Source organism: Lipotes vexillifer, unplaced genomic scaffold (assembly GCF_000442215.2).
Source record: "Lipotes vexillifer unplaced genomic scaffold, Lipotes_vexillifer_v1.1 scaffold798, whole genome shotgun sequence".
Taxonomy (NCBI): Eukaryota; Metazoa; Chordata; class Mammalia; order Artiodactyla; family Lipotidae; genus Lipotes; species Lipotes vexillifer.
Genome location: NW_006791593.1, coordinates 232,516 through 256,321, shown reverse-complemented (window position 1 = coordinate 256,321; position 23,806 = coordinate 232,516). Strand labels below are relative to the sequence as shown.

General features: G+C 40.5%; 1 protein-coding gene across 1 annotated transcript in view; it reads right to left on the bottom strand.

Annotated features, from left to right (window-relative positions):
* The window catches only part of LOC103079147 (serine/threonine-protein kinase ULK4-like), a gene marked incomplete at its 5' end in the record, with an annotated part of 395,550 nt that overhangs the window by 141,400 nt on the left and 230,344 nt on the right, over nucleotides 1-23,806 (bottom strand). Inside the window, one exon of the mRNA XM_007464471.1 lies at nucleotides 19,455-19,553. Coding sequence (XP_007464533.1) covers nucleotides 19,455-19,553 — 99 coding nt within the window. The remainder of the gene's footprint in view (nucleotides 1-19,454; nucleotides 19,554-23,806) is intronic.

Genomic DNA, 23,806 nt, shown 5'->3' with positions numbered 1-23,806 from the left:
ATAAATAATTCTGATTTTTACCTTACCTAACAACATTTGCTTTCTTGATAATACCTATATTGACATCTTTGAATTCCTACCTGGTATACATACTCATAACGTCTCTGTTGGATTGCCATATCCTTCTTTTCCACATGCTTGTGGTGAAAACAAATTTAGACCTTGTGGATTCCTATTTAAACAGTTTGAGAGACATATTATTAGATGATCTAATTTACATCTTTTGAAGTTTGATATTTTTATCTATTCTGATGCCAGTTTTGGTAATTTTTAACTTTCTATAAAATCATCTACTTCTCTATACAAAGCTAATGCCTTAATGTTACACATAGTTTGCATTTGTGTGGCTGTATTTCCTTTCTCTTTCCCAACGCTACAGCCATGGGATCCAAATTAATATAGTTAGTGAGACATCATTTTTACCTGTCAAATGGACAAAATTTTAGAAAGACTCAGAAGTTGTAGTGCTGAAGATGTAGGAAAATGAGTATATTTATATACTTTTAATTAGAATATAAACGCTAAAATCTTTCGGGAAGTCATACGGCAATTAATATTTATTAAAATTAAAAAGTACCTTTTAATCTAGCCATCTCACTTCTGGGGGCTCATCTAACCAAAGGAAATACAGAAGTACCTAAACCCAAACAAAGATGTGTATTGTATTATGCTCCTAATAGCAAATAAGTGAAAACAACCTGACTGGCCAAGCATCAGGAGATGTTTCAACTGAATAAACAATAGTACATTCACACTATGAAATACTGTGAAGCTATTAAAAAGAATGAGATCTTCTACGAGGCCACCATCACCTTGATACCAAAACCAGACAAGGATGTCACAAAGAAAGAAAACTACAGGCCAATATCACTGATGAACATAGATGCAAAAATCCTCAACAAAATACTAGCAAACAGAATCCAACAGCACATTAAAGGATCATACACCATGATCAAGTGGGGTTTATCCCAGGAATGCAAGGATTCTTCAATACACACAAATCAATCAATGTGATACACCATATTAACAAACTGAAGGAGAAAAACGATATGATCATCTCAAGAGACGCAGAAAAAGCTTTTGACAAAATTCAATACCCATTTATGATAAAAACCCTCCAGAAAGTAGGCATAGAGGGAACTTACCTCAACATAATAAAGGCCATATATGACAAACCCACAGCGAATATCGTTCTCAATGGTGAAAAACTGAAACCATTTCCTCTAACATCAGGAACAAGACAAGGCTGCCCATTGTATATATGTGCCACATCTTCTTTATCCATTCATCCGATGATAGACACTTAGGTTGTTTCCATCTCTGGGCTATTGTAAATAGAGCTGCAATGAACATTGTGGTACATGACTCTTTTTGAATTATTGTTTTCTCAGGGTATATGCCCAGTAGTGGGATTGCTGGGTCATATGGTAGTTCTATTTGTAGTTCTTTAAGGAACCTCCATACTGTTCTCCATAGTGGCTGTACCAAATTTTTGGTTCTACTTCTGTGAAAAATGCCAGTGGTAGTTTGATAGGGATTGCACTGAATCTGTAGATTGCTTTGGGTAGTAGAGTCATTTTCACAATGTTGATTCTTCCAATCCAAGAACATGGTATATCTCTCCATCTATTTGTATCATCTTTAATTTCTTTCACCCCACGCCTGGAGGGGTGGGATAGGGAGGGTGGGAGGGAGGGAGACGCAAGAGGGAAGAGATATGGGAACATATGTATATGTATAACTGATTCACTTTGTTATAAAGCGGAAACTAACACACCATTGTAAAGCAATTATACTCTCATAAACATGTTAAAAAAAAGATCTCATTCTTTTAATTTTTGTTTAATTAAAAAAATTTTTTTTCCCTTAAATACAAGATAGCATATTTTTTAACATGTTTATGAGAGTATAATTGCTTTACAATGCGTCTCCCTCCCTCCCACCCTCCCTGTCCCACCCCTCCAGGTGGTCACAAAGCACTGAGGTGATCTCCCTGTGCTATGCGGCTGCTTCCCACTAGCTATCTACCTTACGTTTGGTAGTGTATATATGTCCATGCCTCTCTCTCGCTTTGTCACAGCTCACCCTTCCCCCTCCCCATATCCTCAAGTCCGTTCTCTAGTACAAATACTGACTTGGAAAGATGTCCATACTATTGCCATAAGTAAAAAGAAAAGCAAGTTACAAAATATCTGTCCTCTGGTACTATTCTTAGAAATGGAAGCTAAAACAATACAAGAGAAAAACAATGATACAAATGCATGTGACTGTAAGCAAAGTAAAAAGAATGCCAGGACACACATCAAATGTAAGCCACAGTTATACTAGAGGTAGTCCCTGGTTTGGGGAGGGGAGACTTTAGTTTTACTTCTATCATTTCTATATTGCTTGGAGTTGTTTTAATGGGCTGATGGCATATTTTGTAATTCAAATATTTGAAGTAAAGCTGTCTTCCCTATCCCAAAAATTTTAAAAAAGGGAAATTTCCTGGGTACCCTCTGTAATGACCCTCACAAACTGTCAAGAGGTAAACTCAAGACTCACTATAACGAACATTAATAATGGCTGGAGAAGATGTGAAGGGCTAAGGCTGCATTTAACAGTTCCTGCAACAGACCATCATGATTTCTTATGACTTTCAAATAATGAACAAAGAAACTCGAATTTTTTACTTTTTGGTTATAAGATTCAAAAATGTGGACTTCCCTGGTGGCCCAGTGGTTAAGAATCCCCCTGCCAATGCAGTGGACATGGGTTTGAGCCCTGGTCCAGGAAGATCCCACATGCCACGGAGCAACTAAGTCCAAGAGCCACAGCTACTGAAGCCCACGTGCCTAGAGCCCGTGCTCCGCAACAAGAGAAGCCACCGCAATAAGTCCGCACACCACACAATGAAGAGTAGCCCCCGCTCGCCGCAACTAGAGAAAGCCTGCGCACAGCAACCAAGACCCAACTCAGCCAAAAATAAAATAAATAATTTTTTTTTAAAAAGATTCAAAAATGTATTACAGAATTACATGGTTTAGAGTTCTGCAAAAATTACTGTTTACTGAATCCAGGATATCAAAAAACACCTGGAGTTCTCTTTATGCTAAAATAATCCCTTTCTGAAAAGCTCATATCTAAATAATACAGGTTTGAGGTAGAGAATATACCCCAAAGGAAAATGTATAGGAGATAATACATTTATCCCTAAAAAGGGTTTTTATTTCCATTAAACAAATGGATATTTTATAGTAAAATTACCAGGCTAATAAAATTTAAAAAAACACTTCCTAACAGTAAAAAACTTATCAAACCAGGCCATTTTTAACAATTGGGAGAAGAAAATTCTCTGCATAAAATGGTTAATTATAGTTATGGCTTTATTATCTAGACATTAAGCATAAATTCCATACGGTAAAGTCTCAGCTTTACAAACTAATGGTTCACTTATTCAAAGAAACTGATCCAGAATTAAAAGTGAGACTGTTTGTCTGAAGTTTTATACTGTAGGACTTTGTTGCCCCCAAAGCAGCTTTACTGGGAGGCTCTGCCCCTTGCACCTTTGTGATCTGTGAGACACTGCAGGGCACACTCACTGGAGATGAAGTGGCAGTTAGGGCAGCTTATTTTAGAGCTACAATGAAATGGTTGGAAATACCCCTGGGTACATTATTTCAGCATATTAATGAGGCTATTCACAAAGAGTTTATTACAATAAGAGAGATGTTTATTAGATCCGTAATATGATTACAGAACATGCTGTATGGGAAGGACCTCTGGGAGCTACAGGCAGGATAATTTTGCAGGCATTAAACAAAACAAAAAGCCAAACATCATTATCAAAACTGCTAACTTCACTGTACCACAGTTATGGGTAAATATCCACATTATTTTTCTGCTTCAAAAATAATGCACCGGCATGCTTTCTGAATTTACATGAAATCAAAGGGCTTTATTCAGGGTGGCAAAAATAAAACAAATTCAGGGTGTTTACTGCTCATCTTAAATATGGTCTGAAGGCACCTGGGAATTGCATTTTGAGGTTGTAGCTGTAGGGGGTTTTGCATCGCATGTTACTGTACTACTGAGTAATAAAGATAATGCCGCCACCAGTATGGATACAGCAGAGAGAGAAAAGCACACACTGGTGGTGGGGGTTACTATGTGCCAAGTGCCGTGCCAACAGTTCTTCACACACTGTTCCTTTAGTCTTCCCAACAACCCTGTGTGGTGTTAAAATTTTCTCCTTTTTTTTGACATGGAAATGGAGACTTACTAACTTGCCCAAGGTCTTTCGTCTGGGCAACCAACGAAGCCAACACAACCGTAATTAAATTAACGGGTGTTCAGAGGTGACCCAACTGCATCATGGAAATGCCACCGTGTCTTGCCAAAAACCTCACATGGACTGTCACATCAATCAGATATCATTGTTTTCTTTCCCCTTTTTAAAGATGTAACCATTTCTCTTTCTGTTGCTGTTATCTATAAATGCAGAGCTCCGCGTTATTAGGCTATTATCCCTGTTGAAGACAAGTAACAGCAGTTTCCACAGTTTAAAAATCTAGCATACACTGTAGGAGGCCGGGATATTAAAGACCAGCATTGACAAAGTAAAACGTAATCAGTATGACCTTAAAGTAGACATAAAATACCTATATACAACACACACACACACACATAAAAATATATATATATCAAGTTATCTGTTATCCATCAACACCTCGCAACCTTAAATGGAATTTTCTTCATCACCCCACATGTCTTGAGCGTGACTGTTTCTCTCTGATTAACCAATGGAGAAAAGGTGTCTTTCCACAGGGGAAACCAGCTGAAAATGCTACTTTCTCTGGAGGATCACATAATGTAAAAGCAAGGCTCTTCTGTGTAACCCCTGGCAGCATATATCAGAATAGCTCTCCTACTTGGAGGCTACTACTCACTTCCTTTTCTATGCTATAAAAGAATCACTATGGTTTCAGCCCCTTTAGTTTTATTAGGAAAACATCCAATTAGACCAAAGAGATGCTATTTTCATAGGACATGTTTTCCTATTATCTCTTAGGACACAAACTGCTCCCAATTATTTAATGATTGTGGCGCAAAGAATAAATATAATCAATTGTATTCAAAGCAATGGTATTCTCATAAGATATGCAGGTGCTACTCCCACTTATCTAATAATTATATGGCAAAGGATACAAAACAAAATCTTAATAGTACTTGATGTTTGAAATCTTTTACAAATACACCACCATGTAGATGTCCACCCTTCTCCTTACAACAAAATAATCCTGACTAAATCAAATGTCTAAAAGTAGAAAACAAACAAACATGAAAGTACTAAAAGAAAATACAGGTGAATATATTTATAGTCTTGGAATGAGAAGGCCTTTTAAAAGATGACATAAAATTCAAAAGTCATAAAGAAAAACACTGATAAAGTTGACTACTGAATGAAAACTATCTTTATAGCTAAAGTACCAATAAAAATTAGAAATACAAAGAGAAAATCAAAAAGTATATTTGTTATGACAAAATTATAAACTTCTTAATATACAACGAAGTTTTAGAAATCAAGAGAAAAAAACTAAATAGAAAATAAATGAGCAAAGATTACACTAAAGCAATTTATAGGAAAAGACACACAAACGGCTAACAAACCCACAAAAGATGCTAAGTTACATTTAAAATTAAATAAATACAAAACACCAAAGACATACAAAATTTCATCTATAAGAAAAGCAAAATGATGTAATTTCATAAAACTCAGTATCAGCAAGGCTGTGGGGAAACAGGCAGTCTCTCTTTTAGTGAGAATGAAAACTGGTTCTCTACCTTTTAGGGACAGCAATTTGGTAATATATATCAAAATTTAAAAATTACAACCCTTTCACCTAGTATATTAGACAGGATTCTCCAGAGAAAGAGCCAACTGGAGATATATAATTATGCAGAAAGAGATGTATTATGAAGGATTGGCTCCCATGGTTATGGAAGCTGAGAAGTTCCATGATTTGCCATCCATGAGCTCGAAGTTCAGGAAAGCTGACGGTATAGTTCTTCTCCAAACCTAAAGGCCCTGAAAACCAAGGGAGCCAATGGTGTAAATCCTAGTCTGAGTCTAAAGACCCAAGATCCAAGAGTTCTAACACATGATGGCAGCAGATGTACGTCCCAGCTCAAGCGCTGAGCAAATTCACCTTCCTCTGCCTGCTTTACAGAGTCTACTGTTCAAATGCTAATCTCTTTCAGAAACACCTTCACAGGCACGCCCAGAAACTACGTGTCACTATAAGCATTAAAAACAAACAAACAAATGAAAACTCAGAAGGGAGCTGTTCTACCCATACATCAGGATTACCGTCTCATGTTTCATTTTTCATTTGTGCTTTCTGGCATCATGTATGTGAGGTTCCAGCATAAAAACATAATACATTACTCTATTATTATTTTACATTTTGGTACTTTATATTTTCCCAGTGTTAATGCTCAAAATGTTTTGAACTGATTTTTAAACAATAACTAGTACAGGAAAGAAGAGGTTAGTTATTAAATATTCAATTTATTTTTCTCTCAGTGATAAATTAAGAGAAACTGATCACAAAGTTACACATTGAATTTTCTGTATTTGCAGTGTTTCTGCATGATGGATTTTGCAATTATCTTGGCCTCCACATTCCAAACAGCTTTGAGGTTTCATTTATGTGAAATGTGAGTTTCCTATTTTTGCCTCAAGTGTACCTTTAATTATGTGCTAAACCACACTTATAAAAAAAGTTGTGAGTTGAAAATTTAACCCTTCCATTCACACTGAAAAAAAGAAAGCCAGGAGAAGCTTAACCAAACAGTTTATACGCAAATCTACTTCTCTGTAAAATGAGTGTTTGTCTACTGCATTTGAAAGTATATAGTCCAAAAAGCATGCTCTTGATGGTAGAATGATGACAGGAAATGAATTCTGCATGACAAGTCTTTAGTGATGTCATACTGTTGTTCCCGAAGACGGCTCAATTCCAAGGAATTGGAAACCTATGGAAACCTGACTACTAATGACCCTAGGGAATCGAATGAAAATAAAAATAAAAATAAAAATACCTATTAGAAGGTACACACGTAGGCTTACAATCCACACAACGATACACCAATTTCTAAGAAGTATGCTAATGAGTTCAACTCAGTCAAGGTTGATGATTTTCAATTTGTTTCACCAGATCATGCAGACATGGCCCCCAATAAGTCTCAAATTGCTAAGATTCTACGTGAGAATAAGTCACAACTTTGAACTAAATATGAATACAATTATCTTTTGGCCCAAGTGATACTTAAAAGTAGGAACATGGAACTGCATGTAACCAAGATTCCTTGAGAATTTTTTTTGAAAAATATTACACCTTTTCTGATACTGATACTAGGTAGTTTTCATTATCTCTGGAGTGAATTTTAAAATGACAGAGCTTGAAGGGGCCAGCAGAGCTCTTCTGGTCCAACTACTGACCTGTAGGCAAGACATGGTCATTTTAACTCCCTGGTGAACGTTTCAGATAAACTGAATGAAAAAGGTGCTTTTTACAAACTGTGTCAATTGGCTGTGCTGGGTCACTGGATAAGGACATGTTAGGGTCCATCTGCCCAAAATGGCCTGCTTGGGAAGGGGGACCAGGTAGTCATGCTCTTTGACAGTAATTAGAAAGGAGACCCAGGGGCTGCTGCTAGTGACAAGCCTACTCAGGAAGGGCATCAAGAATAGAATATTACTCTGCCATAAAAATGAATGAAATAGGGCTTCCCTCGTGGCACAGTGGTTAAGAATCCACCTGCCAATACAGGGGACACGGGTTCGAGCCCTGGTCCGGGAACATCCCACATGCTGTGGAGCAACTAAGCCCGAGCACCACAACTACTGAGCCTGCGCTCTAAAGCCCGCAAGACACAACTACTGAACCTGCGTGCCATAACTACTGAAGCCTGCGTGCCTAGAGCCTCTGCTCTGCAACAAGATAAGCCACCACAATGAGAAACCTGCGCACCTCAACGAAGAGTAGCCCCCGCTCGCCGCAACTAGAGAAAGCCCACGTGCGGCAACGAAGACCCAACACAGCCAAAAATAAATAAATAAAATAAATAAATTTTTTTAAAAAGGGAATGAAATAATGCCATTTGCAGCAACATGAATGGACATAGAGATTGTCATACTAGGTGAAGTAAGCCAGACAGAGGAAGACTAACATCATATGCTATCACTTAAATGTGGAATCTTAAAAAAAATGATACAAATGAACTTATTTACAAAACAGAAATAGACCCACAGACATAGAAAGCAAACTTACAGTTACGAAAGGGGAAAGGGGGCGGCGGGGGGGTATAAATTAGGAGTCTGGGATTAACATATGCACAGTAGCATACATAAAATGGGTAAATGACAAGGACTTACTGTATAGCACAGGGAACTATACTCAATATTTTGTAACAACCCATAAAGGAAAAGAATCTGATAAAAGAATATATATATCTGAATCACTGTGCTGTACACCTAAAGCTAACACAACATTGTAAATCAACTATGCTTCACTTTTTAAAAAATACGAAAAAAATAAAAGAATCATATATTTTAAAAAAGAATTACGATTAGCAAATCATCACAATGAATGGAGATCAAAAAAATTTCATTTGCTTTTTTCTAAAAGAAATCACTATTCTTATCATTTCATGGATATAGCACAGGTGCCCAGACATGGAACTTCCTGACCCTGAAGTAGAAGAACATTTTAAAATTCAACATAAACTTTTATGCTCTACTGAGACATACCTAGCTGCTTATTTTAGAGGACCAAAATATAGTTTAGTATAGCATCACAGAGCGAATTTATTGCCACAGGAAATCCAACCAAATTGTTCTTCGTCTCCATTGAACAGAAGAGTATGTTGACCCTTACTGGCAGAATTAAAGAGTGAATTCTGTTGTAGCAGCTACTGTGAGAAACTTAAGAGTTGCCGAGCTGGCGAATATTTATGAAGTTTTCCTACTGTGCTGGCCACTGGCAGAGATAGTGGGAGAGATACATGCTTCTGAATCATTCAAGAAGCATGGAGTACCCGTCAGATCTGACTCTGAGAATTCAAATCCTAAATTTAGAAAAAAAAAAAAAAAACCTCACTGTTTACTAAAAATAAGGTGTATTAGGAAAAACGTTCAAGATTCTGAAGCTAAAATTACAGTCCAGACACAACTCTCCATCTGATGGAGAGAATGTCAGATATCTCTAGAGAGGAGAGAGCTGGCACTAAGTTGCTTCCTTGCTTTGCTTCCATGCCTTACACACTATACTCAGGGAAAAGCAAGAAGATCCCTTGGTCCCCAGTGATGCAGGGTGAGAGCTGCCTCTGAGGCCAGCTTGTGGCCACTCTTGAGTGAAGAATGTTTCCAAGGCTGAGGCTGAATGTCACCTGTCTTGTGCCCTCTCAGGAGGATCCTTGCCCCACCTCATTACACTAAACCTTTGTTTTATGACTCACACCCTAAATCAAAATTTTAATAAAAAATTGTCGAGAAATATCCTGTTAAGTCCTTGGTATAAATCACTCCACCCTCACTTCTTTTTGTGTCCTTTATACACACATACAAACAGCATGATATAAATCAGCTCGTATTACCATTTTGTAACTAGGTTTTGGCACTTGTTATATCTCATTCATGCACCCCACAATTATTTACTGAGAGCCTGTGATGGCCAACCACTTTGAAAGGGTGGGTAGTAAGGCTGGGAACTAAACAGACAAGTGACTTTCAGTCAAGATAGTGTGAGACTTCAAATTTTGCACTACCACCTCCATAATAACTACAAGAAGAAAAAAATTTATACGATACAAATATCTTTGTGGACCAGAAATGAAACAAACAACACACTGAAGCTTGAGGTTCAAAAGCTGTTAGAAGTATCTATACCAACCAGGATCTCCAATACAACTGGGGCCACACCCCATGTGCAGCTAGGACAAAAGTCAGGCACAGAGTGTGAAATGGAGGCTGGGGTTCCTGTCCACAAAAGGAAGCTGAAGAAGCTGTTTCAGCCTTGGGGCTTCGGATAATAAATGAAGCTGCTCTACTGTTGAAAAGAGCAGCAACAGAACCTGTGCCAAATCCCCTGCAGGCTCGATGTCTGGATTTGCAATAAATCCAGTATCATCATGATATTGGAATTTGCGGACCCAGAGCAGAGTCAAGGTAACCATAATATCACTAGATAGCAAGGGGCTGGTGCAGAGAAAAGAAACAGCAGAATCACAAAATACAAATAACTTCCACTCTTAATGAGCCTGAATAGGAAGGAAGCCTAAAATAGAGAAAGAGAACCACTAAACACAATGACTACCAGGTGAATTCATTCAGGAAGAAATGAAAATAATAGAGCAGCCTCAAAAGGACTTATTTTTAACAGTTTCCTTGAAGCATAACTGACATGCCAAAAACCTACACATATTTATAACATACAGCAATCAAGGTAACAAACATATCCACAAACTTCAAAGGCATCTTTCCACCAATACCTCACTATTTTGATTATAGTAACTTCATAGTACATCTTGACATCAAGTAGTGTCAACCCTTCAACTTTGTTTTCTTCCAAAGCTGTCTTGGCTATGTTAAGGTTCTTTGTATTTCATGAACATTTTAGAACAAATTAAACAATTCCTACAAAAAAAAAAAATATCGTGCTGAAAAAACTCCCAGAAACACAAAAGCTACCAAGACTGAATCATGAAGAAGTAGAAAATGTGAATAGAACTGTAACTAGTAAGGAGATTGAATTAGTAATCAAAAATCTTCTGCAAGTACCTCTGCAGACCACAACAACAGAGCTGAGGTGCTACCTCCTGGTGTGCACATGGGGCTGGCTCCTCAGCTACACGTCAAACACCAATTCTGCGGCCCGTGCTGGATGCCAAGTGAGATAATGTGATTTTTTTTTAAAAAACAGTCCCCTATTTTCCTTTCTTTCATTTATTTGTTTGCTTATTAACATTTTTATTTATTTATTTGGCTGCTTAGGGTTTTAGTTGCAGTACATGGGATCTTTATTGCGGCATTTGGGATCTTTCCTTGCAGCGTGCGGTGTGTTCGTTGCAGCGCATGGGCTTCTCTCTAGTTGTGGCATGCGGGCTCAGTATTTGCGGCACGTGGGCTCCAGAGCGCACGGACTCAGCAGCCACAGTGTGAGGGCTCTCTAGCTGTGCCGTGAAGGCTCCAGAGTGTGCAGGCTCAGTAGTTGCAGCTGTGGCGTGCTCTCTAGAGTGCATGGGCTTCGTTGCGCCACGTCATGTGGGATCTTAGTTTCCCAACCAGGGATGGAACCCACATCTCCTGGCGGATTCTTAACCACTGGACCACCAGGGAAGTCCCTATTTATTTATTAATTTTTTTGGCCACACCGTGCAGTTTGCGGGATATTACTTCCCCAACCAGAATTGGAGGGCTTCACTGATGAATTCTGTTAAACATTTTAAGAAGAACTAATACGAATCCTTCTCAGATTTTTCCCAACAATTGAAGAGAAGGGAACACCTAACTTGTTTTATGAGTCCAGCATCACCCTGATTCCAAACCCAGACAAAGACAGTATAAAAAATAAAACTACAGATCAATATCCCTAATGACCACTGATGCAAAAATCGTAAAATTCTGGACAACCAAATTCAGCAGCATATTAAAAGTATTAAACACCATGAACAAGTGGGCTTTATTCCTGGAATGCAAGGATGGTTCAGTATATGAAAATCAATCGATATAATACACAACAATAGTACCCAAAGCAATCTACAGATCCGATGCAATCCCTCTCAAAATTCCAATAAAGTTTTCTGCAGAAATAGAAAACCACATCCAAAAATCCATATGTAATTCCAAGTCACCCCAAATAACCAAAACCATCCTGAAAAAGGAAAATAGAGCTAGACTCCTTGATTTTAAAACTTACTCTACAATGATCAGACCAGAAGAATGACATACAGACTAACTGAAGAGAACAGATTCCAGAAATAAACCCACACATATATAGTCAAATGATTTTTGAGAAGGGTGCCAAGACCGTTCAATGGGAAAGGATAGTCTTTTCATCAAACGGTTCTGAGAAAACTGGATAGCTACATTCAAAAGAATGAAGTTAGACCCTTACCTAACACCACACGCGAAAATAAACTCAAAGTGAATGAAAGACCTAAGTGTAAGACCTAAAACTATAAAATTCTTGGAAGAAACATAGGGCGAAATCTTCATGACACTGCATTTGGCAACGATTTCCTGGATATGACACAAAAGGCACCAGGCAACAAATGAGAAATTAGGCAAACTGGACTTTATGAAAATTTTCAAAAAGTGTGCATCAAAACACAATATCAACAAGGTAAAAAGGCAATCCACAGAAATGGCATAAAGTACTTTAATATCATATATTTGATAATGGGTTAATTTTCAGATTACACAGTTTCTAATACTTGACAACAAGAAACCAAACAACCTAATTCAAAAATGGGCAAAGGATGTGAATAGACATTTCTTCAAAGAAGATATCCAAATGATCAATAAGCACATGAGAAGATGCGCAATATCACTAATAGTTAGAGAAAAACACATTAAAACTGCAATGAAATACCACTTCTATGCTAAAAGAAACAAGCCATTCACAAAATGACAAATAATATATGACTCCACATACATGAGGTACTTAGAAGAGTCAAAATCACAGAGACGGAAAATAATGGGTTGGCCAAAAGTTTTGTTCATTTTTTCCTGTAAGATGGCTCTAGTAGCATTTAGTTGTCTTTAACTTCATTGGAAACAATTTTGTTAGACTGTATGTGACAGCTGTCATATCAGCGTGCATTTAAAAAAAGACTTATCAAAATTGGTGTTTTTGTGTAGCCATTTTAATATTGAAGATGGAAGAAAAAAGAGAACATTTTCGATTATTATGCTTTATTACTTCAAGAAAGGTAAAAACACAACTGAAACGCAAAAAAAGATTTGTGCAGTGTATGGAGAAGGTGCTGTGGCTGATCAAACACGTCAAAAGTGGTTTACGAAGTTTCGTACCAGAGATTTCTCACTGGCCGATGCTCCACGGTCAGGTACACAAGTTGAAGTTGATAGCAATCAAAACGGGACATTAATTGAGATCAATCAACGTTATACCACACAGGAGATAGCCAACATACTCAAAATATCCAAATCAAGCGCTGAAAATCATTTGCACCAACTTGGTTATATTCATCGCTTCGATGTTTGGGTTCCACATAGGTTAAGGGAAAAAAATCTTAACCGTATTTCCACATGAGATTCTCCACTGAAATGTAATGAAAACGTTTTGTTTCTAAAACAAACTGTGATGGGTGATAAAAAGTGGATACTGCCCAATAACGTGGAATGGAAGAGACTGTGGGGTAAGTGAAATGAACCGTCACCAGCCACGCCTAAGGCTGGTCTTCATCCAAAGAAGGTGATGTGTATATGGTGGGATCAGAAGGGAGTCCTCTATTATAAGCTCCTTCCAGAAAACCAAACGTTTAATTCCAGCAAGTACTGCTCCCAGTTAGACCAACCGAAAGCAGCACTCAATGAAAAGTGTCCAGAATTAGTCAACAGAAAACACGTAACCTTCCATCAGGGTAACGCAAGACCGCATGTTTCTATGATGACCAGGCAAAAACTGTTACAGCTTGGCTGGGCAGTTCTGATTCATCCGCCCTATATACCAGACACTGCACTTCGGATTTGCATTTATTTAGGTCTTCACAAAATTCTCTTAATGGAAAAAACTTCCATTCTCTGGAAGACTGTAAAAGGCACCTGGAACAGTTCTTTGCTCAAAAAGATAAAAAGTTTTGGGAAGATGGAACTATGAAGTTGCCTGAAAAATGGCAGAAGGTAGTGGAACAAAAGGGTGGATACGTTGTTCAATAAAGTTCTTGGTGCAAATGAAAAACATGTCTTTTATTTTTACTTAAAAACCGAAGGCACTTTTTGGCCAACCCAACAGAATGGTGGCTGACGGGCTGTGTGGAGCGGGGAAGGGATAGTTACTGTTTAATGGGTATAGAGTTTCAGTTTTACAAGATGAAAAGAATTACAGAGGTGGGTGGTGGTGATGACTGCACAACATTATGAATATATTTAATACTACTGAACTGAGCACTTAAAATTGATTAACGGGGTAAATTTTAAGTTATGTTTATTTCATCACAACAAAAAAAGAAAAATAATTCAAACAGCCCTTCTTCCTTGGCCCAAATCATGGAGTTAGTTTTTCCCTCCACAGGGCCCCAGGGAACCTAGAAGCATAGCAAAAGAATTTCTATATTGTATTGTGTGATAAATTGGCATGTTTGTGCACCCAATGGCTGTTCTTTGATCTTACGCATGATGCTTACGAAGGTATACTGAGGATCCTGTATATTATTATCTGCATAGTATATGCTGGATCTCTGTAATTCAATAATTTTTTGTCAGGAGGCTACAAGTTTACAGCCAAGAAGAACTGCCAGACACTTCACTAAAAAAAAAGTTATCCAGAGGATATTACAGGAGATCAACATAGGAGATGCTAGGTGAGGACTGCAATCCTACCCAGACTGCAGAGGGACACCTTTCCAGCGGCCGAGAAAGGCATGGTTAATATGAAAAGTATAAGCCAGGCTGAAGACTGGCATCTTTGGCATATAATAAGGAAAACCTTAAAAACAATTATCTATGGGCTTCCCTGGTGGCGCAGTGGTTGAGAGTCCACCTTCCGACGCAGGGGACACAGGTTCGTGCCCCCGTCCGGGAAGATCCCACATGCCGTGGAGAGGCTGGGCCCGTGAGCCACGGCCGCTGAGCCTGCGCGTCCGGAGCCTGTGCTCCGCAACGGGAGAGGCCACAACAGTGAGAGGCCCGCGTACCGCAAAACAAAACAAAACAAAACAAAAAACAATTATCTCTTATAAATTTGAAAATACTTATTTTAATAGGGGAAAAGGAACCTGCAGCGTAATTTTTATAGCAATTAATTATCTAGTTACAAAAGTCACCTGGGATACATATCCTGGCTTTGTATTTTCTTGAAAAAGAAAATATTTAGCGGCTTCCCTGGTGGCACAGTGGTGAAGAATCTGCCTGCCAATGCAGGGGACACAGTTCCGAGCCCCGCGGAACAACTAAGCCCGTGTGCCACAATTAGTGAGCCTGCGCTCTAGAGCCCGCGAGCCACGACTACTGAGCCTGTGCACCACAACTACTGAAGCCCGTGCTCCTAGAGCCTGTGCTCCCGAACAAGAGAAGCCAGCCACCGCAATGAAAAGCCCACACACCGCAATGAAGAGTAGCCCCTGCTCACCGCAACTAGAGAAAGCCCGTATGCAGCAATGAAGACCCAACGCAGCCAAAAATGAATAAATAAATTTATTTTTAAAAAAGAAAATATTTACGTCAAACAACTACCCTGCTTTATCTTTTCTTCAGGAGACATAGTCAACTTGTTATATATTTTATTAGCCATACCTTACTCACACTATGGTTACCAATTGAGGGTTCAAAGAGCCCCTTGAAATTCTGTATTGTGTACAGAACTTTGCATATAGGTGACTCTAGGCATTTTTCCTGGGGAGTACAGAATCATCAGATTCTCTAAGTAGTTCACACTCAAGACAGACTGAGAGGACTTCCCTGGTGGCGCAGTGGTTAAGAATCTGCCTGCCAACGCAGGGGACACGGTGAGAGCCCTGGTCTGGGAAGATCCTACATGCCGTGAAGCAACTAAGCCTGTGAGCCACAGCTACTGAGTCTGCGCTCTAGAGACCACAAGCCACAACTACCGAAGCCCGCGCGACTAGAGCCCGGACTTTGCAACAAGAGAAGCCACTGCAACGAGAAGCCCACACACCACAACGTAGAGTAGCCCCCGCTCACCGCAACTAGAGAAAGCCGGGGTGCAGCAACGAAGACCCAACGCAGCCATAAATAAATAAATAAATAAATTTATATATATAAAAAAAAAGACTGAGAATCAGTCTTATACCCACAGTTCACTATGATTTTATAGTGTAAAGTATAAACATGGGTCGTAAATTATGGGTTGACAGGTTTCATACTCCCTGAAGGATAAGTATGCTTACTTTCACAGGACCCTATCCGGAAAGAACCTCAAAAGCTAACAAGGTCATTCTCCTTCCTTTAGGTAAAATACTTCTGCAATTACCCAAGTCCAGTGAAAACTAAAAGTCTGCTTATTTTTCCCTGTGGGAAAGCAATTCCAGCACCTCATTCTGTAACTTATCACATTTTTAACAACCACTATAAAAATTTATCTTTGGCCTGTATGTGCTCTAGTTGAGGCCCTCAATAGCCTTATTACTATTTTTCTTCACTGTATACACAGCTGTAAATGTGTATTAATCTTTTCCAGAGAAGACATATTGAATGTTTGTCGCAGGCCATTTTTAAACCTAATGGCTCCAGTGGTAAATGTGTATGTACACAACACAGTTCACACACTTTAGGCAGACATTTGGCCAATGTACTAGAACCTAAGTGTGATCAAGTTACTAGTAACAGGAGTTCAGAGTCCCAAAGGCTGGGGAAAAGATCTCAGAGGATACACTGCAGCAAGAAGGGGCTCTCCAGCTATTTCTGGCTGTAGTGTAGGCCAGAAGTACGGGTGTCGTGGCATCTGGTGGAGGTCTGACCTTAGCGGGGGCCCACAATATTGGGTCCCTCTGCAGCCCTCATCCTAGCCTGGCCTGTGATCACAGTTCCACTGCTCTCCCTAGTGGAGACTATACATTCCAGGCTTTCCCGAGCACTGGCACCCCGACTCCTCCTACTTGCCTGCCTCTCTGGGTTCGTCTCCTGTGGTCCTCCCTACACAGACATCGGACCCTCCAGGCCTCCCACCACCAGCAGCGGCACCCTGCCACCCTCTGTGTGTCTGCCCACTAGCTACGATTCACCGGCACTCTCAAGGGTTGCTTCCTGCTTCCCAGGGATTGTGGACCAGCTCTGGCCTGGGCAACCCAGCAAATCTGCCCACTGTCCTGTGGGCTGTAGTCACATCTTCTCCAATGAGGTCTGACCCACAGCCTTGGGGAAGAGGCATCCCCTTTCAAGTTTGTCCTTCCTGAGGTACTCTCCCTCTCCCTCAGCTTTCGGATACCCTACAGAGTTCTTTGTAAATCTTCCATTTAATCTCCAATTATAGCTTAATAATTCTTTATACTGAAATTCTCTTGTTTAAATCACTATGTGGTTTGTCTTCTGATGGGACCCAGACTGATACAATCACAATGTCTTTGACTGTGCTCATCAATAATATTTGCTAACAGTGTATTTTTATTGTTTTTATTTTTCCTTCTAGTTTAAGTGTATTATGGTTAAACAATGTGGTCTATACAATTCCTACTTATTGGAATTTATTGATATGATTTTAACCTAACGCATGGTGAACTTTTTAAAGTATTTCCAGAAAATTGAAAAGAAGGTACAGTCTCTATTTTCAGGGTAGAGAGACGGATATACTTCTACTAGATTAATCTTACTAAAGTTTTCATATCCTCTATACCAGGGGTCAACAAACCTTTTCCGTAAAGAGCCAGAAAGTAAACAACACAGGCCTGTGAGCTACAGAGTCCCTGTTGTAACTCCTCAACTCTACCGTCAAGATGCAAAAGCAGCCATAGACAATTGTTTGTGTGGCTGTATTCAATAAAACTTTACTTACAAAAAGAGGCAGTGGGCCAGAGTTAGTCCACATGCCTTAGTTTGTCAACCCCTGCTCTACATCATCATTTTCATCCACTTGACGAGAAAGACAGGTTAAATCTCTTGATATTACTGTACTTGTTCTTCCCTGTATGTTTTGGTCCTTCTCTGTTTTTATAGTTCTGTGCTCTGATATCTGACACAAAAAGGTTCATAGTTATTGTATCTTCCTGTGGATTTTACTCCTTACCATTGTAGAGTCCTTCTCTTTGTCCTGATAAAGGTTTTTTGTTTTGCATTAAACCTTACGTCTAATAGAGGAAAACATTTAGAAAGAAAATATACAATAAGACAATAAAATTAAGACCAAAGATAGGTTTTTTTTATAAGTTTTTTTTTTTTTTTTAATAATACACAATGTATTTATTTATTTATTTATTTATGGCTGTGTTGGGTCTTCATTTCTGTGCATGGGCTTTCTCTAGTTGTGGCAAGTGGGGGTCACTCTTCATCGCGGTGCGCAGGCCTCTCACTATCGCGGCCTCTGTTGTTGCGGAGCACAGGCTCCAGACGCGCAGGCTCAGTAATTGTGGCTCACGGGCCCAGTTGCTCCATGGCATGTGGGATCTTCCCAGACCAGGGCTCGAACCCGTGTTGTCTGCATTGGCAGGCAGATTCTCAACCACTGCGCCACCAGGGAAGCCCCAAAGATAGGTTTAAGAATAAATCTAACTGGAATAAATTCAACTATTAAAGCAAATCTCAGAATGTGGCAAACACCAAAACCCTGTCTATAAGATACATATGTGAAATAGTGTCCTAGAAGTTTACCTGAAATAGATTCTTCAACTGCCTTTAAGCTTTTTTCATTGTTTAAATCTTATATGCTATAAGTATTATCCTACATATCATATATTGCATCAGTTATATTTAATGGGGATGTTTTGAGTCTTTCATATGTCCTTAAAGAGTGCATGATTTGGTTAGTCTTCCCTCTGTCCACTGGAGCCCCATCTATGTCCTGCATATTTCCAAAACATACAAACAGCTCAATAACAAAAATAACAAACAAACCAATCAAAAAAATGGGCGGCAGACCTACAAAGACACTTCTCCAAAGAAGACATACAGATAGCCAATAGGCACATGAAAAGATGCTCAACATTGCTAATTATCAGGGAAATGCAAGTCAAAACTACAATGAGGTTCAGTTGGTCCAAACTCCCAAGTCTCCATTGGGTTCTTTTCACATACTCAGTAGTCTTGTGCAGTCTCATCTGTTTTCGTGTAATTTCACTTATTTCATTCTATTTCTATGGAGACTGTGGTGGATATGCTCTAGCTCTGTCTGAGCTTCTGCATTTCAGGGTAGTCCTGCATGCCAAGTAACCCTAAAATATCTTTTTGAAAGAGAATTGACGCCCACAATGGATTTCTTCTTCCTTCTTGGAATTCATTTCTCGATTTTCCTTTTTTTTTTTTTTTTTTAACTTCACATCCGTTAAGAAGAATTTGAGGCTCTGCCTTACTTAAATATCCACTTAAATGAATGATGAGCCACCGCATATTAAAGTAGAAATTTAGTATTTCCAGGCTAAATAATCCTCTGAAATTTCTTTTGGTTCTAGTTTTGAAAGGAATCAAAAGAGCACAGCAACTCAAGACATCATGAAATTCAAATAAAATCACTTCACCCTCTGCAACGACCTGAGAGACACACAGCAGGTGTGTGAGCTCTTACCAGCGGGATGAGCAGGCTGATAAGGTCTGTCAGAGGCTTGCCGAGCAGCAGCAGGTCTTCTGCGGCCTGAGTGTTCCCTCCAGAGCCGGACTTCTGTGCCTGAACAGGGGGAGGAGAGGGGAAGGGGGTCTTGGAGATGAGTCAGTTTGGCAGCAGGAGACAGGTCCACCCAGTGCCAACAGATGACGGCGCAGAGGAAGCATCTGACCTCAGGCCCCTGAAGAGAAGTTATGCTCGGTAATCACGTGACAGAGTGCACACACTGCCACCAGCTGAGGCCACAGAGGCGGATCTGGGCGGACCACAGATAAAGCAATAACCAGGGCTGTCGTTGGAGGGATGATATTGATGTTCACACACTGCGGGTGGTAAAGCACTTTATCTTCCCACCCATCCTGAGACGAGGTGCAGTTATCCCCATTTTTCAGGGGAGAAAACTAAAGTTCAGAGAGGTTGAGTAGTTTGCCTAAAGTCCCACAGACAATGGGTGACAAAGCTGGAGGATGAATCCAGACTAAATGCCTCCAAATCACACAAGCTCACCTCTTCTGGGCACTGTTATACATACACATCATATGATGCAGACCAAGTGCATTCTGCTGCGCTTTCCTTCTCTATATGCACGCACCCGCTCAAATAACATCTAGAATATTTATCGAACGAACAGGCTTTGGACCACTGCATGAAGAAGCTTCAGATACGGGTCTACTTTGCTTAGAAAGTACACAGTGGAAGTAAGAAGTGAGAAATGAGTGGCTTTAACTTTAAGTGTGTCTTTCCCAGGAGTTTTACAGAACTGCCTCATTTCAGAGAAGATTCCTATCATAGAGATGAATGATTTTATACTGAGAGAAGGCACTGATTATTTATTGTATTTGCTGTAGTACATACACATTTCATTCGCATACACCCTCTCTGTTTTTAATTTCACTCAGAACAAAACTACTTTTAGGTAATGACCTTTGCCAGAGCCTCTTTAAAGCAGGCTGCCCCGCCTTAGGTCACTAACCTGGACTCTGGGGCCCCTCTCATAAATGCCAAGATTCCTTCTGCCTTTGGGCCTATGGAGAGAATTTAAGTGGCCCGCTTTCCTTCGTTCAAAAGGAAAAAAAGAAAAAAAAAAAGGATGTTGTGGAGAATCAGACACCTGCCTTTTAACAGCTTGCACCTCTCTGCAGCCAAGGAGGACAACAATAATTGGTAGCTAGGAGTTTCCTCTCACCTCTCCCCTCCCCTATCCCTACCTCAACCCCTGGCCTCTATTAGAGAAGTGAAATTTCCTCCCAGGAAACAAATGCGTAGCACTACCCTAGGTCTGAACCTTTCTGAAGCTCGGCTGTTGATCCTGCCTTCTGAAGCACCATGTGAGGTGGAATATCGGCCTTTGCACGTTAACATGTCATCCTTTAGAGTAGACCGACTGTCTCTTGGGAAAAATAAGGCAGTCTTGCAAACCAGCACCTAGGCAGGGAGGGGCATGGGGCCACTGCTTCCTTCCCAAACACACATAAGCAAGGAGACACGGCTACAAGCACAAGCACACACTGTGGGACTCTTCCCACCAGGATATCCAGTGGGCCTCCAGACCCTCCAAGGTCTACAGTCATTTGTTATTGTCACCAAGAAACAACCTGACCCTGCCCGCCAGTATTCAGGTACCACCTCCTTATAAAGATGCCAAGCGTTCCAGAAAGGGAATGCTACAGCTTGCACAAGAGGAAGGTGCACATCAGGAATGCATATGAAATTCAACTCTCCTCATAAAAATCCAGGCCCACAGCAGAAACTGTGCACCAAGGGGATCACATGTGGGTAGCTGAGCAACGAATACAGGGGCCTGGCCAGCCTCTCTCAGGGTCTCTCCAGCTCCCCAACGGCACACTCTCCAAAGTCAGCCTCTCGATTTCCAGATGCCTTATGTGTGCATTCTGCAAGGGGCTCTTTGCACAGCAAGAAGACCCACCTCTGCCGTGATGTTGCCACGGTCCTCCCTGTCCAGTCCTCTGCCTTTGCCTCTGTCCCACTGATCCCTTTCAGCAACTCACCGTCCCAGTCCTTGCTGGCTGGTAACCAACCCCACTCCTGGCCATCCATGGTTCTTGGCTCACCCAGCTGTTACAGCCTGGGCAAGAGGAGAGGGCAGCCTGAGTTGGGCGCTAGCAGTAGTGCTTGAGGCAAAATCTAAATTATTTGGTGACAAATTAAATGACGAATATGAAAAAGGGAAATTTTAAGAATGACCCCCAGGTTTCTAGTTTGCACAGCAGGATGAGAGGGGCAGGGCTTGCTGGCAGGGGAATGGTTTGGGAGGTGAATCCTGAGCTCTGCGTTAGACATGTTGAATCTGAGGGGACTGTGGGGCATTCTAGTGGTCATGTTTAGGAAGCTACTGAATATGTTAAGTACGGATCTCAGACGAGAACTCTAGGTACAAATATAAATTTAATAGCTGTAAACATATAAAACATGGGCATGTCAACTTATGAGCCATATGTAATATTAAATGGCATTACAGCATTACCCAAAATGAGATAAAGGGATACAGCTAACTTCTTGGCACAAGAAAAAAGGCCAGGAAGAATATAACTCTATTACATCTACCATTGCTACATGAATCTAGTGCACAGGGGACAGGTCCTCAAGAGAGGTTTGTTACATAAACACAGAGGTACGGCACCTGTAGTGAACAAGAGTCAATTCCTCAGGCAGTTGCTGCCAACGTCCTAAGCAGGTTTAAGCACAACAGAGCACAACCTGCAATGGTGTGGCCTAGACAATTCAATTCAACACTCGGTGTGCTCCCCAGACACCATCACCCACACGCTTGCCATGCAGAGATGATACGACTCAGTCCCCACTCTGTAGAACCTCACGGTTTCATTAAAAGAACGGCATGCTTTACTATGGAAAACAGTATGGAGGTTCCTCAAAAAACTAAAAACAGAGTTGCCATATGATCCAGCAATATCACTCCTGGGCACATATCCAGACAAAACTATAATTCCAAAAGATACATGCACCCCTATGCTCATAGCAGCACTACTTACAGTAGCTAAGACATGGAAACAGCCTAAATGTCCATTGACAGATGAATGGATAAAGAAGATATGGTACCTATAGACAATGAAATACTACTCAGCTGTTAAAAAGAATGAAATAATGCCATTTCCAGAAACATGGATGGATCTACAGATGATCATACTATGCAAAGTAAGTCAGAAAGAGAAAGACAAATACCATACGATAGCACTTACATGTGGAATCTAAAACACAACACAAATGAACTTATCTATAAAACAGACACAAACATAGAGAACAGACTTGTGGTTGCCAAGGGGGGAGGAGTGGGGTGGGGGAGGGAGGATGGATTGGGAGTTTGGGATTAACAGATGCAAACTATTATACATGGAAGGGATAAACAACAAGGTCCTACTGTATCGCATAGGGAACTAGGTTCGATATCCTGTGACAAACCATAATGGAAAAGAATATGAAAAAGAGTACACATATGCAAAACTGAGTCACTTTGCTGGACAGCAGAAATTAACACAACGCTCTAAATCAACTATACTTCAATAAAATTTTAAAACATAAGGAGAAGAATGGCAAGCTTTCAAATAACTGCACTAAAGGCAGAGTGTGAAAACTGCCACAGTGGAGGAGGGAACAGAGGAGCTGGGGCGGGAGTAGGAAAAGGTGACACAACTTCACTGTTTGGATGGTGGGGACGAGGTCTGCAGGGAATGACGTGGACAGCCAGTATTTCAGGTGCTGGAACCACGTGAGGAAAGGCCGGGAGTGATAAGGCACCGGATCCATGTGGAAAATGCCAAGGTGACTGTTTGGCATGAGCATGGGCTGCATGAGGGCTGGCGGACGAGGCTGGAAAACCACCCTGGGGCTGATCATACGAGGCCTTGACCGTCTTGCCGAGGAGTTAGAAAATGATATGTAGATAATGAGATGTCATCGAAGTTTTCAAGGGCAGGAGAGAAACGATGAGGACCACGGACTACAGCAGACAAATCTCACTTGCACTCAGCCACCAGACAGGGTAGCTCATGGGGGACAACAATAAGGGCAAAGCCTGGAGGAGTCGAACTGGTAACTGCAAGAGACATTGAAATAGAGACTGTAGCCCCTACCCTGGCAGTCTTCACGTGAGTGTGAGATCAAAGAAGACTCAGTGGCCACATTTCAGTCTTCCAGGCAATGCCGACACACCTGCCAACCAACAGCAGTTAAACCGCCCTACTACCCGAGTAATGTATCAAGCTGTCCCCCATCACTCCAGAAGTGAGAGACAAGGCCCAGACTGGGAAGTCAGGTGACTTGGATTTTAATATTGAATA